This window comes from Pseudonaja textilis, chromosome 11 (genome assembly GCF_049901715.1).
Source record: "Pseudonaja textilis isolate UNSWEBS1 chromosome 11, rPseTex1.2, whole genome shotgun sequence".
In the NCBI taxonomy this organism is placed as follows: Eukaryota; Metazoa; Chordata; class Lepidosauria; order Squamata; family Elapidae; genus Pseudonaja; species Pseudonaja textilis.
In genome coordinates this window covers 4,774,556-4,793,967 of record NC_142000.1, presented here as the reverse complement: position 1 = coordinate 4,793,967, position 19,412 = coordinate 4,774,556, and the positions used below count along the sequence as shown (strand labels likewise).

Here is a 19,412-nt window from a genome sequence, read left to right as displayed (position 1 = left end):
ACGTCCTTCATATTGGAAGAATTCTCAGTGCAGCTTTATTTTATTTGATATAATATTTGATTTATTTTATTTCTATTTATTATCAAAAGACATTTTATGTAACATTCTTGTGGAGGGGCGTAAGGACTCAGCAGTTACAGACGCTGACCTTGTCAGCTAAAAAGCTGACAGTCCGGTTCGGGCCCCGTGCGCCACACCATGGGGTGTGCTACCGTTCCTTGCTCCAGCTCCTGCCCACCTAACAGTTCGAAAGCATACAACTGCAAGTAGATAAATAGGTGGGAAGATAACAGTGTCCCGGGCCCCTTGGCATATAGTCATGCGGGCCACATAACCATGGAAATGTCTTCGGTCAATGCTGGCTCCCTCAGCTAAGAAATTGAGATAAGCACTGCTCCCTAGAGTCAGACATGACTCGAGATGGGAAACTTTTACCTTCACCTTTTAACATTCATGTAACCCAGTTACATGAATGGCTGGTTGGAGAATTCTGGAAATTGAAGTCCACCCATCTTAAAGCGGCTGAGGAGGAACACTGATGCAACCTGCTAAGCCCAAAAGGCAGGCAAAATATTTCCATAAAACATTACATATTAGCATTATTATCTCTATATATAAGCATGCAGGAATTGTTTCTTAAACTACCATCAGGACCGGATCTCTTAAACTAACCTGTCATTGTGTAAACCTCCTTCTTCTGTACAACTAGGAGGCGGCGTAAGAGTGGCTGTCTTCGATACTGGACTCAGCGAGAAGCATCCACACTTCAAAAATGTAAAAGAGAGGACAAACTGGACAAACGAGAGAACTTTGGATGATGGTAAAAAAAACCAAACAAACCCCAAACTTTCTTTTAACCAATTGTCCCAAAGGTGCTTTTTTTCAGGAGGCCACTGAACTTTCTTGTTTTTTCCCCCCTTTGAAGACGTTTTGCTTCTCAATCCAAGAAGCTTCTTCAGCTCTGACTGGATGGTGGGGACTGGAAGGATTTATATTCCTTGCAGACAGCTGGTCATTTGCATCCTTTTAGAGGGTTGTTGAGGCCACTTGGAGGTTTGTTTGTGTCCTCAGGGTCACCTGAGTCAGAGCTGAAGAAGCTTCTTGGATGAGAAGTAAAATGTCTTCAAAGAAAAACCAAGAAAGTCCAGTTGCCTCCTGAAAAAGCACCTTTGTGACAACCATGACCTGGAGGACTGAGAATCTCTGCAGACTTTTAACCAGTTGAATTCTCCATGGTAATTTGGCAGTGGTAATTTTGTGAGACAAGAAGGCTGGATCTGTTTTTGTTTAGGATATGAAGGCCTTCTAGTTACTGGATCTGTTTCCCCAATCCTGATCACCAGGTTTGATAGGAAAACTGATCTAACCTGACAAGGCCTTGGGTTATAGGTTGTGAGGTTTTTTTGCAGCTCTCTTCAGCCTGGTGGATTTAATTAGGCTGTCCTATTTTTCATGAAGTTCTGGATTAAAGCCCATTTGTGTAAGAAATACCCCGCCCTGTAATATTTACAATGTAGTATATGTAAGAAATACCCCGCCCTGTAATATTATTTCATGCACATTTATAGATGTCGAGTTTTTTTCCAGCCATCAGAGAGGACCTTTGGATATATGTAGTTGAAAAGGAAATTACATTAAAAAACATTTAAAAAGAATAATAACCAGTGCAAACTGAACAGAAATTGTGGCTTTACATCAGCATGTATTTATTTCATGTGTTTCATAAACTTTCATATCTTCTGTCAGTTTTTGCCCTCTTCCAATTTGCTTTGATGTCAGTTGATGATCATTTGAAGGGTATATATTTAAACCTGGAATGTCCGTTCGTAGTGCTTGAGAACATTCTGAAAACATGCCTAATACACGCACTCATTCACACCTGTTATCTATGAATTACCTGCATAGTGTCAAACTGTGGGAACATTTCTTTTTCCTGTTGCAGTCCCAGAACATCCTACAGTGGCCTCCTTTGCCTCTCACCGAGGCCGGATTAGAAAAAGCATGTATTTTTTCTCCTGTTTCCACCGAGAGATCTTTTCTTCTCCAGTTCAATTTGGGTTAATTTATTTTCCAAAGCACCCGAGGGCAGGACAAGAAACAATGGATGGAAACTAATCAAGGAGAGAAGCAACCTGGGATTAAGGAGAAACTTCCTGACAGAACAATTAACCAGTGGAACAGCTTGCCATCAGAAGCTGCGCTCCATCACTGGAGGTTGTTAAGGAGAGACTGGGCAGCCACTTGACTGAGATGGTATAGGATCACCTGATTGAGCAGGGGGCTGGACTAGAAGACCTCCAAGGTCCCTTCCAGCTCTATACTGATCATAGTTCTGCCCTGCCTTGCTCTGCAGAGTATGCGTTTTTGGCTCAGTTCCTTGAATCTTCACTGATCAAGGCTACAGGTAGTCTTCAACTTACAACAGTTCAGTTAGTAACCGTTCAAAGTTTCAAAAGCACCCAAAAAAGTAATTTATAACCATTTCTCGCACTTACGACCATGGCGATTTCCCCATGGTCTCGTGATCAAAATTCGGCTGCTTGGCAGCTGACTCGTTTTTACCATGCTTGCGGTGTCCTGGAGTCATGCGATCACTTTTCAGATTTTTCTCACAAGCAAAATCAATGGGGAAGAGCCAGATTCATTTTACAACTGTGTTCCTAACTTAAACGACGGCACTTAACAACCCTGGCAAGAAAGGGCGTAAAATGGGGCAAAATTCACTTTACAGAAATATTTGCTTAGCGACCGATATTTTGGGCTCAGTTGTGGCCGTAACTCGAGGACCGCCTGTACTGTGTTTTCCTCCCTTTCTTCTCTTTTCCTCGCCACAAAATTAGCTCTTCCCCAGCCACAATTGACCAGACAACAACGCATCAATGGACCTTACTATATCTTACCGGATTGCTTATTGTCAACAGGCCTGGGCCATGGCACCTTTGTCGCAGGCGTGATAGCTAGCATGAGAGAGTGCCAAGGATTTGCTCCAGACTCCGAACTGCACATATTCAGGGTCTTCACGAACAATCAGGTAAAGAGAGGACCAATATATAGCCCAGCGGTTAAGGAGTTAAACTTAAGACTGGGAGGACCAATCCGATCCCAAGTGGTGGAAGCTCCCTGGAGGTCTTTGGGCCAGTCCCTAAATCTATCTCCCTAAGTTTGTGATGGGATGCCGCGGGTACCCTTTCAATTCCTGGGGAAGAGGCAGCATGTAAATATCACGAATATAAAGAGAAATCAGTGCCGCATCCCTCAACCCGGGAGATGGCACCTGCCAGAATTTCTAGCCTGCATCTCCAGGGATCCCAGCGGGGAAAGCATTTTTAGGAACCAAACCGTTGGTTCTCCATGCATTATATTGGGACCCTTTAAAGGCCTCCTTTTTTTTTGTGGGTATTCACTGTATAGAAATTTGCTTCTATACGGTATATCAGCACTGCAGATCTTAAAAATGGGTTTAAGAGTTGGGCTCCAAATACCAGGATGAAACTCCTGTTTTTAATGGTAAAATTGGGATTTTAAGACTGAATTCATTGAAGAGAAATAAATGTTTGAGATAAGAAAGGTATCACTTTGGTTGTGGAATCTGGGGGACCCTTCCCTTCCCCACTCCTCCTTCCCCATTCCCTTTCCTTCTTTTTCCTTTTCCTTTTTCTCTGTTTCCTTCCCATGCATTTCTTTTTCTTCCTTCCCTTCCTTCCCTTCCTTCCCTTCCTTTTCCTTTTCCTTTCCTTCCTTTCCCTTTTCCCCTTTCCTCTCCTCCTCTTCCTCTCCCCTCAGATGGAGAGCCTATATATGGAAAAATAGAAGTATATGTCCAACAGCAAAGTTCTTTATAATACTGGGGTCCTTACAGGCAAGTTCCTGTCTCTTTAATTTTGGGTAGTATGACGGTAGGTCCCTCTTCTGCGTGCATGAAGAGGCCAGGCAAATTCCAGCTTGAGGGTTGTTGTTGTTATGCTTAATATTAAGATCTGTTTCATTTTTAAACAGGTTTCATATACATCTTGGTTTTTGGATGCTTTTAACTATGCTATCTTAAAGAAGATCGACGTGTTGAACCTTAGCATTGGAGGCCCAGATTTTATGGACCATCCATTTGTAGACAAGGTTAGTATCGGACAGGAAAAAAGACTGATAGAAATTAGACTGTTTCTCCTTTCGTCTCAGAAGATTTAGTTTAATAGAAACCTTGGTTTTACGCAAAGTAATAATAGCATGGGGAGATTGTATCCATACAGTCAAACCTGGATTGCTTTACATTATAACATTCTCCGAATATCATGTCTTTATGTAGCTAATCTCTGGGTTTCTAACATCTGATCGTTTTCATTTCCAAGGTGTGGGAATTGACAGCCAATAATGTCATCATGGTCTCTGCTATTGGAAATGATGGTCCTTTGTACGGGTAGGTGGTTTTTTTTTAATATATATATATATTTTGAGCAGAAATATATTCTTTTATTTACAATAAAATAAGCACTTTTGCCATCTTTTAAAAAAATAGTCAATTTTTCTCAAATAACTTGATTTCTTGTCAGTGTAATCCTTCCTCCTAAAACACATTGTCATGTTTCCGAGTAATGGCCCCAATCAATTCAGGACTCTGAGGCTGCGGCTTTTCTCAAAGATCCATTTTATTGGGTGCATCATATCGGCACGTTCAGATGTTCAAAGCAACTCTAAATATTTCCCACAGTTTGTTATAATAAAAGAAATAGACATTCTCCAGCCCCCTGGTGTCACAGGTCATGTTAGTCAACTGGGTAGATGGCAATCTGCTCATCTAATCCCTGCTCATCTACTTCCTCCGACAGTTAGGAGCTCTTGTTGAGATGACCTTGATTCCCATGGGCCTTATCTCTGTTACGTCTGGCACGTGGGAGGAAAATACATGACACCCTCTAGTTTCCCCTCTCCTCCATATATATGGCAACCTAAAACGAAGTAAAAAAAAAAACACATGCTATAACACATTTGTGATAAGTAGTTTCAGAAATTGTTTCTTAGGCAGAAGGAGCGGCTGAAATTTCAGTGCATGTTGTGCTTATATCTCACTGAAATCCCAGTGCTTTCACTCCAGCTTTCACTCTTTGTTTAATCAGAAGCAAACCCAGTTGAGGCTGTGCCATGGTTGGTTTTAATCATCCTTTGCTGAGCAAGTCAGAATGTCCTAATTTGTACTGTACCATAATTAGTGGGTTCATGTATCATGCTTGGACAAAAACTTGAGTTATGACTAAAAATGCATACAATACATGTCCTGTAAATTTTTCTTTATTCTGACTTTTGTAAGGAATGGAAAACCAGTTTATTTTTAATCCTTAAAACCAGTTTAATTTATGTGTGTCATCTTTTTGGAATGCAGTGCGTCCTTTTCAAACTGAAACCTTCCAGATCTCATATACTGTACTGTATATCCTTAACTGATAAGCATAGGAATTATGAGAGATTAATCCAATTCATTTAAAGGCTGCAAATTAAATAACATGGTTGGGAGTGTTGAAGCTCAGATTCATATTCTTACTCAGCTATTTGCATTCTTGACATAATGCAAATCCAGTTTTTCAGTTATAACATGATGGAGTCCCTTTGTTGCTAATTCACTAACAGTCCTAAACCATAACGAATGATTCATGCATCACAGCAAGGCAAACACAACCCATCATTTATGATTTAACCTAATGTATGATCAGGGGGACTTGGTTTAATTTACTTTTCAGGATTATTTTTTTAAAATAAAATTAGGCACTTTCTTTTTTAAAAAGAGTAAATAAACAAGTAAAAACCAACAAAGAAAAAAAAGAAAACAATACTTGTTTCAGAAATATAATGTCTATAAGGGGAGAAAGGAGTTGTACAGTGAGTGCTCTTTAACTGTTTGTAGGATTATTGTGAAGATTTTTTTAAAAAAGGGGTTAGAGAGAAGGGCAGAATGTAGATACTGCCATCATCTCCTTAGAAACAGATGGGATACAAAAGTAATATGAGCCGTGGTGACGCAGTGGTTAGAATACAGTACTGCAGGCTAATTTTGATGACTTCCAGCACTTTGGCAGTTCGATCCTAACCTGCTCAAGGTCAACTCAGCCTTCCATCGTTAATAAAATGAGGACCCAGATTGTTGGGGGCAATATGCTGACATTGTAAAGTGCTTAGAGAGGGCTGTAAAGCACTGTGGACAGTATATAAGTCTACTGCTGTTGCTAATGGATGAATAATAAAAAAATCTTTTTCAGCACCCTCAACAATCCAGCCGACCAAATGGACGTGATTGGAGTTGGCGGCATTGACTTTGAAGATAATATCGCTCGGTTCTCCTCCAGAGGGATGACCACATGGGTGAGCCCCTTTGCAGAGGCATCCTGCGCAGGATGATTCTAAAGTACTCAAAGGTTTAGCCTAGCACATGGTCTCCCATCACTTTACACGCCACATGGGAAGCGCAGTTCAGTTTTGTCAGAAGTCGGTGTAAATCTCGTCTCATTGAAATGCGAGCATCAAGGCACTTGTTTGATGCATTTGACTTTTCCCCCTAGGAGCTTCCTGGAGGTTATGGGAGAGTCAAGCCCGATATCGTGACCTATGGCTCTGGGGTGAGAGGTTCTGGCATGAAGGGCGGTTGCCGCTCACTCTCCGGGACAAGTGTGGCCTCCCCTGTTGTGGCAGGCGCTGTCACGCTTCTAGTAAGGTATGTGCTCCCGTCAAATTATATTCCCCAGGCTTTTCTGAAAAAGCGGCGTTGGCTCATCATTGTTCAAATCCATGAGAAGTAAATGGGGCACATCATTCGGAGTCTGTTACCAAAATCATACCCCGAAAGGCAATTTGAGGATTTTGTAGAAGAAGAAAAAAAAACGTATCTTTGAGTTTTCACGTTATTTTTTAAAAGCTTATAATTTTTACAGAGGAATTATTGAGTCTGTCATGTGCACCTCTATAACTTTCTGGTTTGGCTCTGCAACCCAGCAGGACAGACATAGACTCCAGAGAGTAATTAGGACTGCAGAAAAAAAAACAATTACTACCCACCTGCCTTCAATTGAAGATCTGTATACAGCACGAGTCAAAAAGAGGGCTGTGAAAATATCTATAGACCCCTCACATCCCAAACATAAACTGTTTCAACTCCTTCCCTCAAAACGATGCTACAGGGCACAACCAGAACAACCAGACACAAGGACATTTTTTTCTCGAACGCCACCACTCTGCTGAACAAATAATTCCCTCAACACAGTCCAACTATTTACAAAGTCTGCACTACTATTACTATTAATCTTCTCATCGCTCCTTATCACCCATCCCCTCATACTTGTGACTGTATGACTGTAACTTTGTCGCTTGTATCCTTAGGATTTATATGGACTGTTTCCTAGTACAATTTGATTGCTTCTTGTACCCTATGACTGTCATTAAGTGTTGTGCCTGATGATTCTTGACTCTTGACAGATGTATTTTTTCTTTTATGTACACTCTGAGTATTTGCACCAAGACAAATTCCTTGTGTGTCTAATCATACTTGGCCAATAAAGAATTCTATTCCATTCTATTTAGGTTTGTATTCCCCAAACTTTGGTCAGGCCTAAATAAATTTTCCCATCTTTATTCTAAAAAAAAAAAAAAAGCACTACCCCCTTTCCTGTGTTTAATCAAATCATTAATATGCGTCTCCATCATGAATTTCAACAGGCAGTCCTCAACTTAACGACTGCAACATGAGCCCAAATTTTCTGTCGCTAAGCAGGACCATTGTTGTGCATTATTCTCCGTTTTATGACCTTTCTTGCCACAGCTGTTAAGTGAATGCAGCTGTTAAGTTAGTTAAGCTTGTAACACCATTGTTAAGTGAATCCAGCTTCCCCACTGCCTTTGTTTGTCAGAAGGTCAGGGTGGGATTCAACCGGTGTTACTACCGGTTCGCTGACTATGTTTTGCTATGCACGCATGTGAAACAAACATCAGCTATGCTGCCCAGACAGCTGGAAAGCCCTGCACACGGGTGCACAGCGTTTGAAAAGACACTTTTTCCCTGCTTTTTCGACCTCAGCTGTGCCGTGCTGACAGGTAAGAGCCCAGACGGGTGGTGGGCCAAACAGCAGGCAACAAAGAACCGGTTCAGTATCTGCTCTTCAGTGCTATCGGTTCTTTAGAACCGGGCAGAACCAATAGCATCTCACCCCTGCAGAAGGTGATCATGGGATCCCAGGACACCATAACTGTCATAAACACAGAGCCAGTTGCCTATTGTCTGAGTTTGGGTCACAGGACCTGGGGGATGCTGCAACCATTGATAAATGTAAAAAAAATAATAAAAGAAACCCACTCATAAGTTATTTTCCCCCAATGCTATTTTAACTTTGACTCACTAAATGAATGGCTATAAGCTTGAGGACTACCTGTGCAATTATGAGAACCGTACTTTTTAGTAATACAGCGAATCCCTTCTGGTTCATTTACAACTTTAGCATGATCAGAGTATAACGTTTCATCTGTTTATGGCTTTCAGCACAGTTCCGAAGCGTGAAATGGTGAACCCAGCTAGCATGAAACAGGCTCTGATCGCCTCAGCACGCCGGCTTCCCGGGGTCAACATGTTTGAACAAGGACATGGCAAACTGGATCTTCTCAGAGCTTATCAGATTCTCAACAATTACAAGCCCCAGGCCAGGTGAGTTTCTTTCCAAGCAAACAGCTCAAACCAGACCTTTCAGTTGGAAAAATAAATAAAGCGAGCTGCAAATCCTGTTTTTCTATATGTTTCAACTCTTTGATCAGAGGCCTCCAAACTTGGCAACTTTAAGGCTTGTGGATTTGCTGGCTGAGGAATTCTGGGAGTTGAAGTACACAAGTCTTAAAGTTGCCAAGTGTGGGGACCCCTGTCTTAGATAGTTACAATAGACTGTGCAACCAGATTTTTTGGGGGGATGGGTTTTTTTTTGATTGAGCAGGAGACTGTTTTAAGATTCTATGATGCTATCTTCCTTGTCTATTGGTTATGGTTCTAGAAGGCAGCTAGTTGAGGAAGACTGGTTTCCAAGTGTTATATTTGGGGGCATGGCATAGTTCAGTTTTTATGCTCCTTATCTATTGTTTGGCATCAGCTGCCCCAATATACCTCAAGATAAATTTATAAAAACCAGGCCATTATTTCACTTTTAAAACCCCAAAGTCTTTTTTCTTCTTCTTGGAAATGAAAACATGGCTAAATTATTTTATCTTAGGAGAACGTCTAACATAGTTGTCAATCATCCGTCAAATGGTTAGTTGAGTTCTAAACATTGTCTCGATGCTTGTAGTATTTGATGATTCTTGACAAATGTATCTTTTATGTATACTGAGAGTATTTGCACCAAGACAAATTCCTTGTGCGTCCAATCACATTTGGCCAATAAAGAATTGAATTTGCTTGTCAGAAGCCAGCTGGGAAGTTTTAAGCGGTGATCACATAACAGTAGGAGGGTGGGCAGTCATAAGTACATGCCAGTTGCCAAGCACTCAAATTTTGATCCTACTGGTATGTCCGTGGGGATGCCACAGTGCTCCTAGGTGTGGAAACCAGCCATCAGTCATTTTTTTTTTCCCAGAGTTGAGACTTTAAAAGGTCTCTTAAGTGAATGGTTGTAAACCAAGCACTCCACAATCAAGCCCAACATTTCTGTGGCTACGTGAGACATCTGCTAAGTGAGTTTTGCCCCATGTTACAACTTTTCTTGCCACGTTTGTTAAGTGAATCGCTGCAGTCATTACATTAGAAATACGGTTGTTAAGTGAATCTGGCTTCCCTCCCCCCCCCATTGATTTCGGTTGTTGGAAGGTCACAAAAGGGGATCATGTGACCCCGGGACACTGCCACTGTCATAAACATGAGTCAGTTGTCAAGCATCTGAGTGTAAATCACATGACCTTGGGGATGCTGGAAAGGTCGTACATGTGAAAAACGGCCACAGGTTACCTTTTTCAGTGCCACTAAGCAAATGTATAGTTAGAGGACCAACTGTGTTTTCAGTTTAAAGCCCGACGTTCATTGGGCAGTGAAGCATAAAGAAGCATTTTGTGTATGTCTGTTTCGTGTCATATGTTGATGCCATACCCCTTGTCCTTTTCCCTTTAGTCTGAGCCCCAGTTACATTGACCTGACAGAATGCCCTTACATGTGGCCCTACTGTTCTCAGCCCATCTACTACGGCGGCATGCCCACGATTGTCAACGTCACCATCCTGAATGGCATGGGAGTCACTGGAAGAATCGTCGACAAGGTAGGAGCTGGAGGACCTTAGCCAGGCTGAATGACAACTGCTGATGCTTCCGATAGTCAACAACGCATGAGACAATAATTCAGAAAAGAATAACAGACTTATTAAATTGGAAGAGCAGTGCAGCCAGCTTGGAATCGAAAGTGCATTCCATTCGTATTTTTTCAGAGATTGTAACTAGGCGACCGAAGTTTCTGCCATGCAAAAAACTAATTGGAGAACATGATTGACGGCTCTGGGCTATGGATGTGTCCCATTGGAGAATATGAATTATGATACACCCAGAGGTGGTGGAGGGGGGGAAAAAACCAGGGTCAAGGGTGACAATGAATTGCATGTCTCAGAGTTGGCTACATCCAGGTCATGCTGGCGTGTTAACTCCCAAAAAATCCTTTGCAGTTTTGGAAGTTTGGGTCTTGATTTAATTGGGGTAATTGCCGGAATCCTGACACAATCCCCTGCTTAGGCAGGGAGCCCTAAACCACTTCAGACAAATGGTTATCCAACATCTTCTTAAAAACTTCCAGTACTGGAGGATTTACAACTTCTGGAGGCAAGTTGTTCCACTGATGAGTTGTCCTAACTATTTAGGAAGATCCTAAGCCAACTCAAAAGGGAAGTCGGATTCATCGCTCCAATCAAGAGGCTGAAGTTCATTTAACTTTATAGGAAGTCCTTGACTTACGGCTACAATTGGGAGCAGAGTTTCTGTTGCTAACTGACGCAGTTGTTAAACGAGCTCAATTTATGACTTCTTTTTTTTTTTTTACGGTTGTTTAAACGAATCATTGCAGTTATTAAGCGAATTGCAGGGTTGGTAAGCCAAGCCAGTTTCCACCCTCGACTTTGCTTGTTGGAAGCCAGCTGGGAAGGTCACAAATGGAATTCACAATGACTCCAGACGTCATAAATACACACCCAGCCTCTGAATTTTGACCATGTGATTGTGGGGGAGCCGCAACGGTTGTAAATTCGAGGACCAGTTGTACGTTATTGTTTTCAGGGCTGTTGTAACTTTGAACGGTGACGTAACAAGCGGTTGTAAGTTGAGAACTACAGGTAGTACTCGACTTACAGCAGTTAATTTAGGGACTGGTCTAAGTTACAAATCCATTGAAAAAAGTGACTTACGACTGTTTTTCACAGTGTCCCTAAAGTCACATGATCAAAATTTTGACACTTGGCAACTGACTCATACTTATGACGGTCGCAGTGTCCCGATGTCACGTGGATCCCCTTTTGCGACTTTCCGACAAGCAAAGCCAATGGGGAAGCCAGATTCACTTCACAACCTTGTTACTTACTTAACAACCGCAGTGATTCACTTAACAACTGGGGTAAGAAAGGTCGTAAAATGGGGCAAAATTCAATTAACGAATGTCTCATTTAAGAATAGAAATTTTGGGCTCCCCTTTTGGTCATGAATGCTACCTGTGTTCAGCTCTTTCCATTTTATATCAGAAGTATGAATATAAATCAGGATTTCTTTGCCAGGTCATTCCCTTAAAACAATATTTAGTGGAGCAGATGAATTCTGCAATGTCGTTTGCTGTTGTTTTAATGCATTTGATCCATTGCAGTTGCTTTGGCACAGAGAAACATTATATACATTATGTATATAATTGTGCCATCACGTTGGTAAATGCAGTGTTACGGTCTTTGATCAAATCATTCAGGTTTATCTTTGCCTCAGGCTTAATCTTAAAAGGGGCACTTATTGGGTTTGGAAGGTTTACCCCTTGTTATTAGTATGGCACTCCAGCTTGGTAACCCACCAAAGGAAGGCTAAGCTTCGAGAATGTTTCTGCTGCACCTTGTGTGTTCTTCAGGAAACAAGGGCTTGAAGCATTAATCCAGGGGTCCCCAAACTTGGCAACTTTAAGACTTGTGGACTTCAACTCCCAGAATTCCTCAGGCCAGCATAGGACCTGCTGCCAGCACAAGAGGGATTCTGGGAGTTGTAGTCCAGAAGTCTTAGAGTTGCCAAGTTTGGAGGCCTCTGCATTAATCCAGTGCTTTGATGAGGCATGTGTGTTGCCTTGCAAACCAAAAACTCAGCATGATTCCCCTTTAAATGGGAAGAGAGTGGATTCCTGTTTTCACACAAAAGAAAGGAAGGAACAAGATATAGATGCCTTCTAGAAAATGGGTCAAACTTTTGCTGAAAAGGTCCATTTTTGAAGACGGTTTGAAAGCTTCACCTATTTCAAAAAGGAGTTTAGACTGGTCAAGTCAGCCACACCTGTATTTTCACAAGCTGGGCTGGCTTTCAGTCGTCCTGAGGAGGTGAAGTTAGGAGTTGTAACTATAAAAGAAAAGAATTCCACTTTAAAAAGTCTTATCTGATGCTTGCATCCTTTTTTTCAGTTACAGATTAAGTTTAAGCCGGATAGTCTAGATTTTAACTGAAATATTTAAGAAATTTTGTAACACGTTTGGGGTACTGCAATATTCCAAACAGCTACAGATAGTCCTTGGGTTACGTCCATTCATTCAGTGACCATTCAAAGTTTTAACTGGGCTGTCATGCCCTCGTCGGAGTCTGAATCCGAGGAGGAAGATGAACAGCTGACAGGGAGCAAGAGAGTGGCTCCCTTGCCCGTGGAGGAAACTGGGGAAGGGCAAAGTCAGGCTGGGCAGAGGAGGAAACAGGTAGGACAAGGGAGGGGGGGTTCAGATGAAGACCAAGGCCTACCCCCTCCTCATCCTAGGGCATGCAGGGAAGAACGCAAAAGAGAGCAATGTGGATTGCGTGGCTTACGGGGGAGGAAAGGGCCCTGATTCCCTTCATAAGGCACACCTGGGGAGAGAGTTTAAAGGAGAGGCAAATGGGAGAGGCATTTGCCGGGAACAAATGTTGAGTTTATCTTGCGTTTGGCTGTAGTTATCCGAGTTCCTGGCATCTTCCCAACTGGTTTGATGCAATCCCTAAAATTAAGTATTTCCCCTTATTTTTCTAAATGATCACATTTTCTTCAATGTGACAGATTATTTGCTGCAAACGTGACCTCGAGCAAAAATAAAAATAAAAAGCAAATCCTGTAATGGCCGAGTACAACATATGAGACTAACTAAGCGAAAGGAAAGACTAGGGGAGACGTGATACCAATGTTCTACTATTTGAATGGCTGTCTCAAAGATGAGGCGGTCAAACTATTTTCCAAAGCACCTGAAGGTAGGAGAAGAAACAATGGATGGAAACTAATCAAGGAGAGAAGCAACCTGCAATTAAGGAGGAATTTCCTGACAGTGAGGACAGTGAACCAGTGGGACACAGTGGTGGTATACTAACGGTTCGGCCCGGTTCGGCCCAGTTTGGCCAAACTGGCGGTAAAAAAATCAGCCTTCGATTAGCTGGGAGGAGGGGGGAAAAGCCAGCTGAGAGGATAAAAAACTGAAAAGCACATGGGAGGGTGGGAGGCTCACTCTTAGCTTTTCGTTTCTTCATCTTCTCAGCTGATGGGCGTGTTAGGGGCGTGTGTGCGCAATCACCCACCTAATCGGTAGCAACTAAAGTAGGATCCCACTACTGGTGGAACAGCTTTGCCTTCAGAAGTTGTGGGTGGTCCATCATTGGAAGCTTTAAGAAGAGATTGGACAGCCACCTGTCTTAAATGGAATAAATTCTCTTCTTCGTGCAGGGAGTTGGACTAGATGACCTCCGAGGTCCAATCCAACTCTGTTACTCTGTGTTATACTATGTTCTAACCATTGTTGTGTTCATCTTCTCCAGTTCTTCAGTATCTGCAACCCCAGCACTTTGATCAGTTTGCTCTCTGTTTTATCCTTTGTAGCCGGAATGGCAGCCCTATTTGCCACAAAACGGAGATTACATCGAGGTGGCCTTTTCCTATTCCCCTGTCTTATGGCCCTGGTCCGGCTATCTCGCCATTTCCATCTCCGTTGCTAAGAAAGCAGCCGCTTGGGAAGGCATCGCACAAGGTCACGTCATGATCACCATTTCCTCCCCAGCAGACGATGAGGTTGGCTGAACCTTTAAAAAAAACAAAACAACTTTGTCTTGTTTTGATGTGTGCATGCTTGATGCCCTGGACACAAACTGCTGCAGAGGGACGTGTGGAACCTCATTGTATAATGTGGGCATCCATTGGTTGGGATCTCCAAAGAAGATAACTTCTCCTTACACAACACTGACTCTCCAATAAGATCAGTGTCTGTGGTCTAAGAATCTTCATTACTTTTGAAAGGGTCCTGAGAAGTTGCTTTGAAATGTTCAAAAGCATAAATGCACAAACTTCCGATAACTGAAGTGCATTTGCTTCCTTCAGTTAAAATATGTCTAGGAAACATTGTATGGGTATGTGTTGTGGCCTGCCAGCGGAGCTGGTGGCAGACTCAGACAATGAGGAGGTTGGGGAGGAACATGGGCCAGTCCTGGAGTCTGGGGAAGGCTCTGATGAGGGCTCTGTGTCAGAGGCAGAGATAGGGCCAGGACCATCTGATAGTTATCAGCTGCCTTTGGAGTCAGGCATCAGTGAGGCAGAAGAACAGCTGGAGCCTGTTCCCAGTTGTGCGCATGCACAGAGCTGCCAGAAGAAGGGAGCCGCTAAGGAACAAGGGTCGACTCGGGAATAAAGGCTCAAGTGGGTGGTGAATGGACTCTCCCACAGGGAATAAAGAGGAGCGAAAGGGGAGTGGTGTTTGCAGGAGACAATTAGTTCAGTTCATTAGGTTGAAGATCTGTTCCTGACTTCTTGCCAAGTAATTGTTGCTACTGCCTGGCGTTTGGAAGGCATCCGCCTGGCAACCCTCCAAGCCTGATAACAGTCGTGTAGTTGTGAAATCTCTTGAAAGACTGTCTGCAGGTTCTTTGCTGGAGAGGAATTCTCTTTAAACTAAATTAAAGGGTTTTTTTCGGGACGTCTGCTTCATGATCTTGGGCTTGTAAGAAGAGGAAGTTTTGAAGAGGTGTTGTAAAAGATTGTTGGCATTTAGCACGTAGATAGATATATTTCCTCTCTTTCTTATGTCAAGCCTTAATTTCTTGGGTTTGCAGTTTCTTATTATTGTTCTGTTTTTGTATAGCATTGCTTATCCTGAAATGGAACAACGTGATAATTATGGATGGATGGATATTATTGGTAGATTTGATTACAAAATGCGTCTTGTTTAAGAAATTGGTTTGATTTTTGTTTGCTTTCAGTCAAAAGTTGGTGCTGAACAAACTTCAACCGTGAAACTCCCCATCAAAGTGAAAATTGTCCCAACCCCCCCTCGGAATAAGCGGATCCTATGGGATCAGTATCACAATCTTTGCTATCCACCAGGATATTTTCCAAGGGATAATTTAAGAATGAAGAACGATCCATTAGATTGGTATGTTTATCTTTATACAGTTCTGATAATTATTTATGGATGACAGGATTGACATATGAAGGAATGCAATTAGCTCAGCGTAACTCTGTTTGAAAATCTATGGATCTGTATCTACATTTCTTCTTGCAAATAAGTACAATGCATGAAGGTAATAAAAAACCCTAACTTTTAAAACAAGACAGCAATAAACTGTACCTTTGCTGAAACTTTTGAATAGGGTATGACTGGTTTTAAAAAGTCTTCTAATACTTTCTAAATTTGAACTTGAATCTATTGGTGATTTATTTTCAAGTTAAAATATAATCATATATAGGAAAGCAGTGCTTATGCTCTTTTGGTATTTTGATAAAGTCATTTTCTCTAGAGAAGAACCATAAATACTTAGTTTATGCATCCTAGCAGACAATGACACTTCGATACTGAGGTTTTTTGAATGTTTTTCCTGTTATCCATTTAGTTCTATTTTTGCAATATTTCTCTTTCCTCTTCCTCTACCATTCTTTTCCCCCCCATCCTCTTTCCCCCTTCCCTCTTCCCCTTATCTCTTTCCTCCCCTCCCCAAGAATTTCATTCCATATAAAGTAATTTTAATTCCTAGTTCACCCAAAAGTGATTTGAGAGATGATTAGGCTACATATTTGATTTGTTCACCTCTTTAGGAATGGTGACCACATTCATACCAACTTCAGAGATATGTACCAACATCTGAGAAGCATGGGCTATTTCATTGAAGTACTTGGTTCACCGTTTACATGCTTCGATGCCAGTCAGTATGGTAGGTAATTAAAAAGTCAGAGTTTATTTCCTTTTTAGATTACTCCAAACCTCCTTTGTTTAGGATTTCAAAGCATAAAGATAGGTGGATTCAGGCTTGCATCATCTAATTGCTGGCTAAACAACAAATTGTTCTACACTCTGGACTCAAGTATAAAAGATGTCTCTGAGGACAAGGGATTTCTTTTTAGTGCCAGATCTAAATTGTGCTCAAGACCTGGTATCCCTCATTTTGTGCATTTTGCAGCTCAATTTAGGTTGTTATAGTAAAAGAAAATGGAATAGCACTTGAAACTGACACCTAACAGGGCAACAATTTTGAAGTGTGCAACAATTTTGAAGTGTGCTGCTGCTACGGATAGTTACAATTGAATGTTTTTATATGAAAACTCAAATTACCATTTTTCAGAGTTGATAACAGAAGATTGTTCTTTATCATGATCAGCTTGTTAAAGAATGAGCTTCAGGTCCTGAATCTTAAGCGCTTTCTTAATGCAACGTTGTCATTGTTATTCGATAGAGTTCATTACGCCGATCTATTTTAGGGCTTTTATTATATTTGCTTTACAATGTCAAGATTTTCTCTTGACCTTTTTGAACAGCTGTTTAACATTCAATCCTTTTATCTTAGGAGAGGACATTAAGGGTGACGTTATGCAGGTCAGGGTGAAAAGCACACAGATTTTAGTATTCATAAGGAGCCTAAAGCTGCGTTCACAAACACAGACTTACCCCCAACCCTGAATTAACAAAACAATTCCTGCTGACTCCATTATATTGTTTAAGTCCCCAGTAAAAGATATTACGGCTTTACATGATGACAGGTTCATCTGACTTCTTAAGCTTTCCTTGAGGGAAAGAGGAGAGATGAGACAATGGATCACAAATTATCCAGCCCCATTTATCTTATTATTTATGCAAGCTATCAGGCACAAAGGATCAGGACTGTAGCTTAAGTTGCAGCACAGAAGATTTACAAGAATCTAATGGTCTGCACTAAAGAGTCAAAGGAATTCAAGGGCTTGAATTGTTTGTGGCAACGTAAGGACTCTAAGTTGATGACATGTTTAACTCCACCACCACCTCTGCCTGCACTTCTCCTTAAAGCACACTCTTAGGTAGTTATGACTACAATTGGGACCAGAATTTCCATTTCTAAGCAAGACAGTTGTTAAGTGAGTTGTGCCCAATTTTACAATCTTTTTTGCCACAGTTGTTAAATGAAACGTGTGGCTGTTAAATGAATCTGGCATCTCCCATTGTCTTTGAACCTGGCTGGGAAGGTCACAAATGATGATCGCATGACACTGGGAGGCTGCCACCATTGTAAATACATGCTAGTTGCCAATTGTGGTCATGTTGTGACAGTTCTAAGTGCGATCTTCTATTGTAAGTCACTTTTTTCAGTGCTGTTGTAACTTTAAAAATGGTCATTAAATGAATAGTTGTAAGTCAAGGACTATCTACAAATGGATAAGGTATGTACATAATTTAAGCTTTGGGGATTTGTGTTTTAAACTGTCCTGATCCTTTCATTTTTTCTTTTGACATTAAATCAAACTTTCTGATCCAACAACCTTCTCCCCACGATAGGCTATTAATTTAAAGGTCAGTTTTTCTCTGTTCTTCATTTCTGACATTTTAAAAAGTTGCTGGTCGTCATAAAGGACGGGCATTGATTTGCTAAGCAGAATTCAATTAAAAGTTAGTCACTTTTTGTTCCATTCCGAGGAATACTATTTTGTCACTCTGAGAATTAAAAGCTGCATTTCATGAAGGACAGATCGACTGTAGTTCATTGGTTGGTTTGTTTCCTAAGGGGACACAGAATTCACTGAACAACTGGTTTGCTTAGTAATAAAAATGTAGAGTTCATTTGTGGTCGTACTTTGAGAACTACCTATATACCACATTAAAAAAAGAAGGGGTGTGATGACCCGGAGTGTAACACATGTGTAACAAAATCCATAATTACGTAAATAAATGTCCTTTAATGCCTCCAACTGGGCCCCACTGTTCAATAATTCTCAGTTGGAGATAAAACGTATTCAAAAATAGTCTTCAAAAGAAAGCAATACAGCCCAAACTTAATGAGCAGACAGAGGTGAAATAAAAAACCAAAACAAACTGCAATGAAGGAATTTCCACAACGGACCAGGATAAGTAATTACAAAATTCAAGGAGATAACAAGCCACAGTCTTTTGGAAGGACTCCAAACAAGGTAACCTCAGCCCAAAATAACACACGCTTTGCTTCTGGCAACGCTGTGTTTTAACCATCTCTCTTATATAATATTCTCCCCAGCTGCAAACAATGTGAGGGATCATGGCCGCTTCCTCTCTCATAAGCCAAGTTGTTGCCTTCTCTGTTCCTCCCTGCGTGGCCTAGGATGAAGAGGGGATGGGCCTGGGTCTTCCTCTGACTGCCCAGCCAGCCTCTGCCCTTCCCCAACCACCTCCATAACCTCCGGAGCCACCCTTCCACTCCCTACCGGCTGTTCCTCCTCTCCCTCAGAGTCCGACTCTTAACAAGGGGGAGGCCTAGGGGCAGTGTCCTGGGTGGTTATTCTACCTTCCCTTTTCATTTATCCAAATAATCCAGCACGTTTCCTGAAGCCGATCTAATTTGCAGCCGCCTCCTGTCTATTCATGCAGGAACATTATTGATGGTGGACAGCGAGGAAGAGTATTTCCCAGAAGAAATAATTAAGCTCAGAAGGGATGTGGACAACGGATTGTCGCTCGTGGTGTTTAGCGATTGGTACAACACCTCCGTGATGAGGAAAGTCAAGTTTTACGATGAAAATACAAGGTGAGAGAGGTTGGCACCTGTTTTCATTTCCAAGGTTATTTATATCGACGGGGAGGAAGGGCAACGAAATGGGAGAGAGGTGGGTGGCTGGGAGTGGGAGATAGATGGGTGGGGAGGCCCAAATGTGCTTTTTTGCAGGAAGCACCTGGACTTTCTCATTTTTTTCTTTTGAAGACATTTTGCTTCTCCTCCAAGAAGCTTCTTCCACTCTGACTGGATGGTGGGGAAAGGAA

At 41.7% G+C, this 19,412-nt stretch overlaps 1 protein-coding gene across 2 annotated transcripts in view; it reads left to right on the top strand.

The window, feature by feature from the left end:
* Window positions 1-19,412, top strand: part of MBTPS1 (membrane bound transcription factor peptidase, site 1) — a 54,014-nt gene that overhangs the window by 12,330 nt on the left and 22,272 nt on the right. For both annotated transcript variants that reach the window (XM_026714488.2, XM_087940457.1), the window contains exons 5-16: window positions 710-820; window positions 2,922-3,031; window positions 3,997-4,113; window positions 4,344-4,411; window positions 6,243-6,345; window positions 6,543-6,694; window positions 8,510-8,671; window positions 10,115-10,259; window positions 14,051-14,239; window positions 15,421-15,593; window positions 16,253-16,368; window positions 19,023-19,179. In XM_026714488.2, coding sequence (XP_026570273.2) covers window positions 710-820; window positions 2,922-3,031; window positions 3,997-4,113; window positions 4,344-4,411; window positions 6,243-6,345; window positions 6,543-6,694; window positions 8,510-8,671; window positions 10,115-10,259; window positions 14,051-14,239; window positions 15,421-15,593; window positions 16,253-16,368; window positions 19,023-19,179 — 1,603 coding nt within the window. The remainder of the gene's footprint in view (window positions 1-709; window positions 821-2,921; window positions 3,032-3,996; window positions 4,114-4,343; window positions 4,412-6,242; window positions 6,346-6,542; window positions 6,695-8,509; window positions 8,672-10,114; window positions 10,260-14,050; window positions 14,240-15,420; window positions 15,594-16,252; window positions 16,369-19,022; window positions 19,180-19,412) is intronic.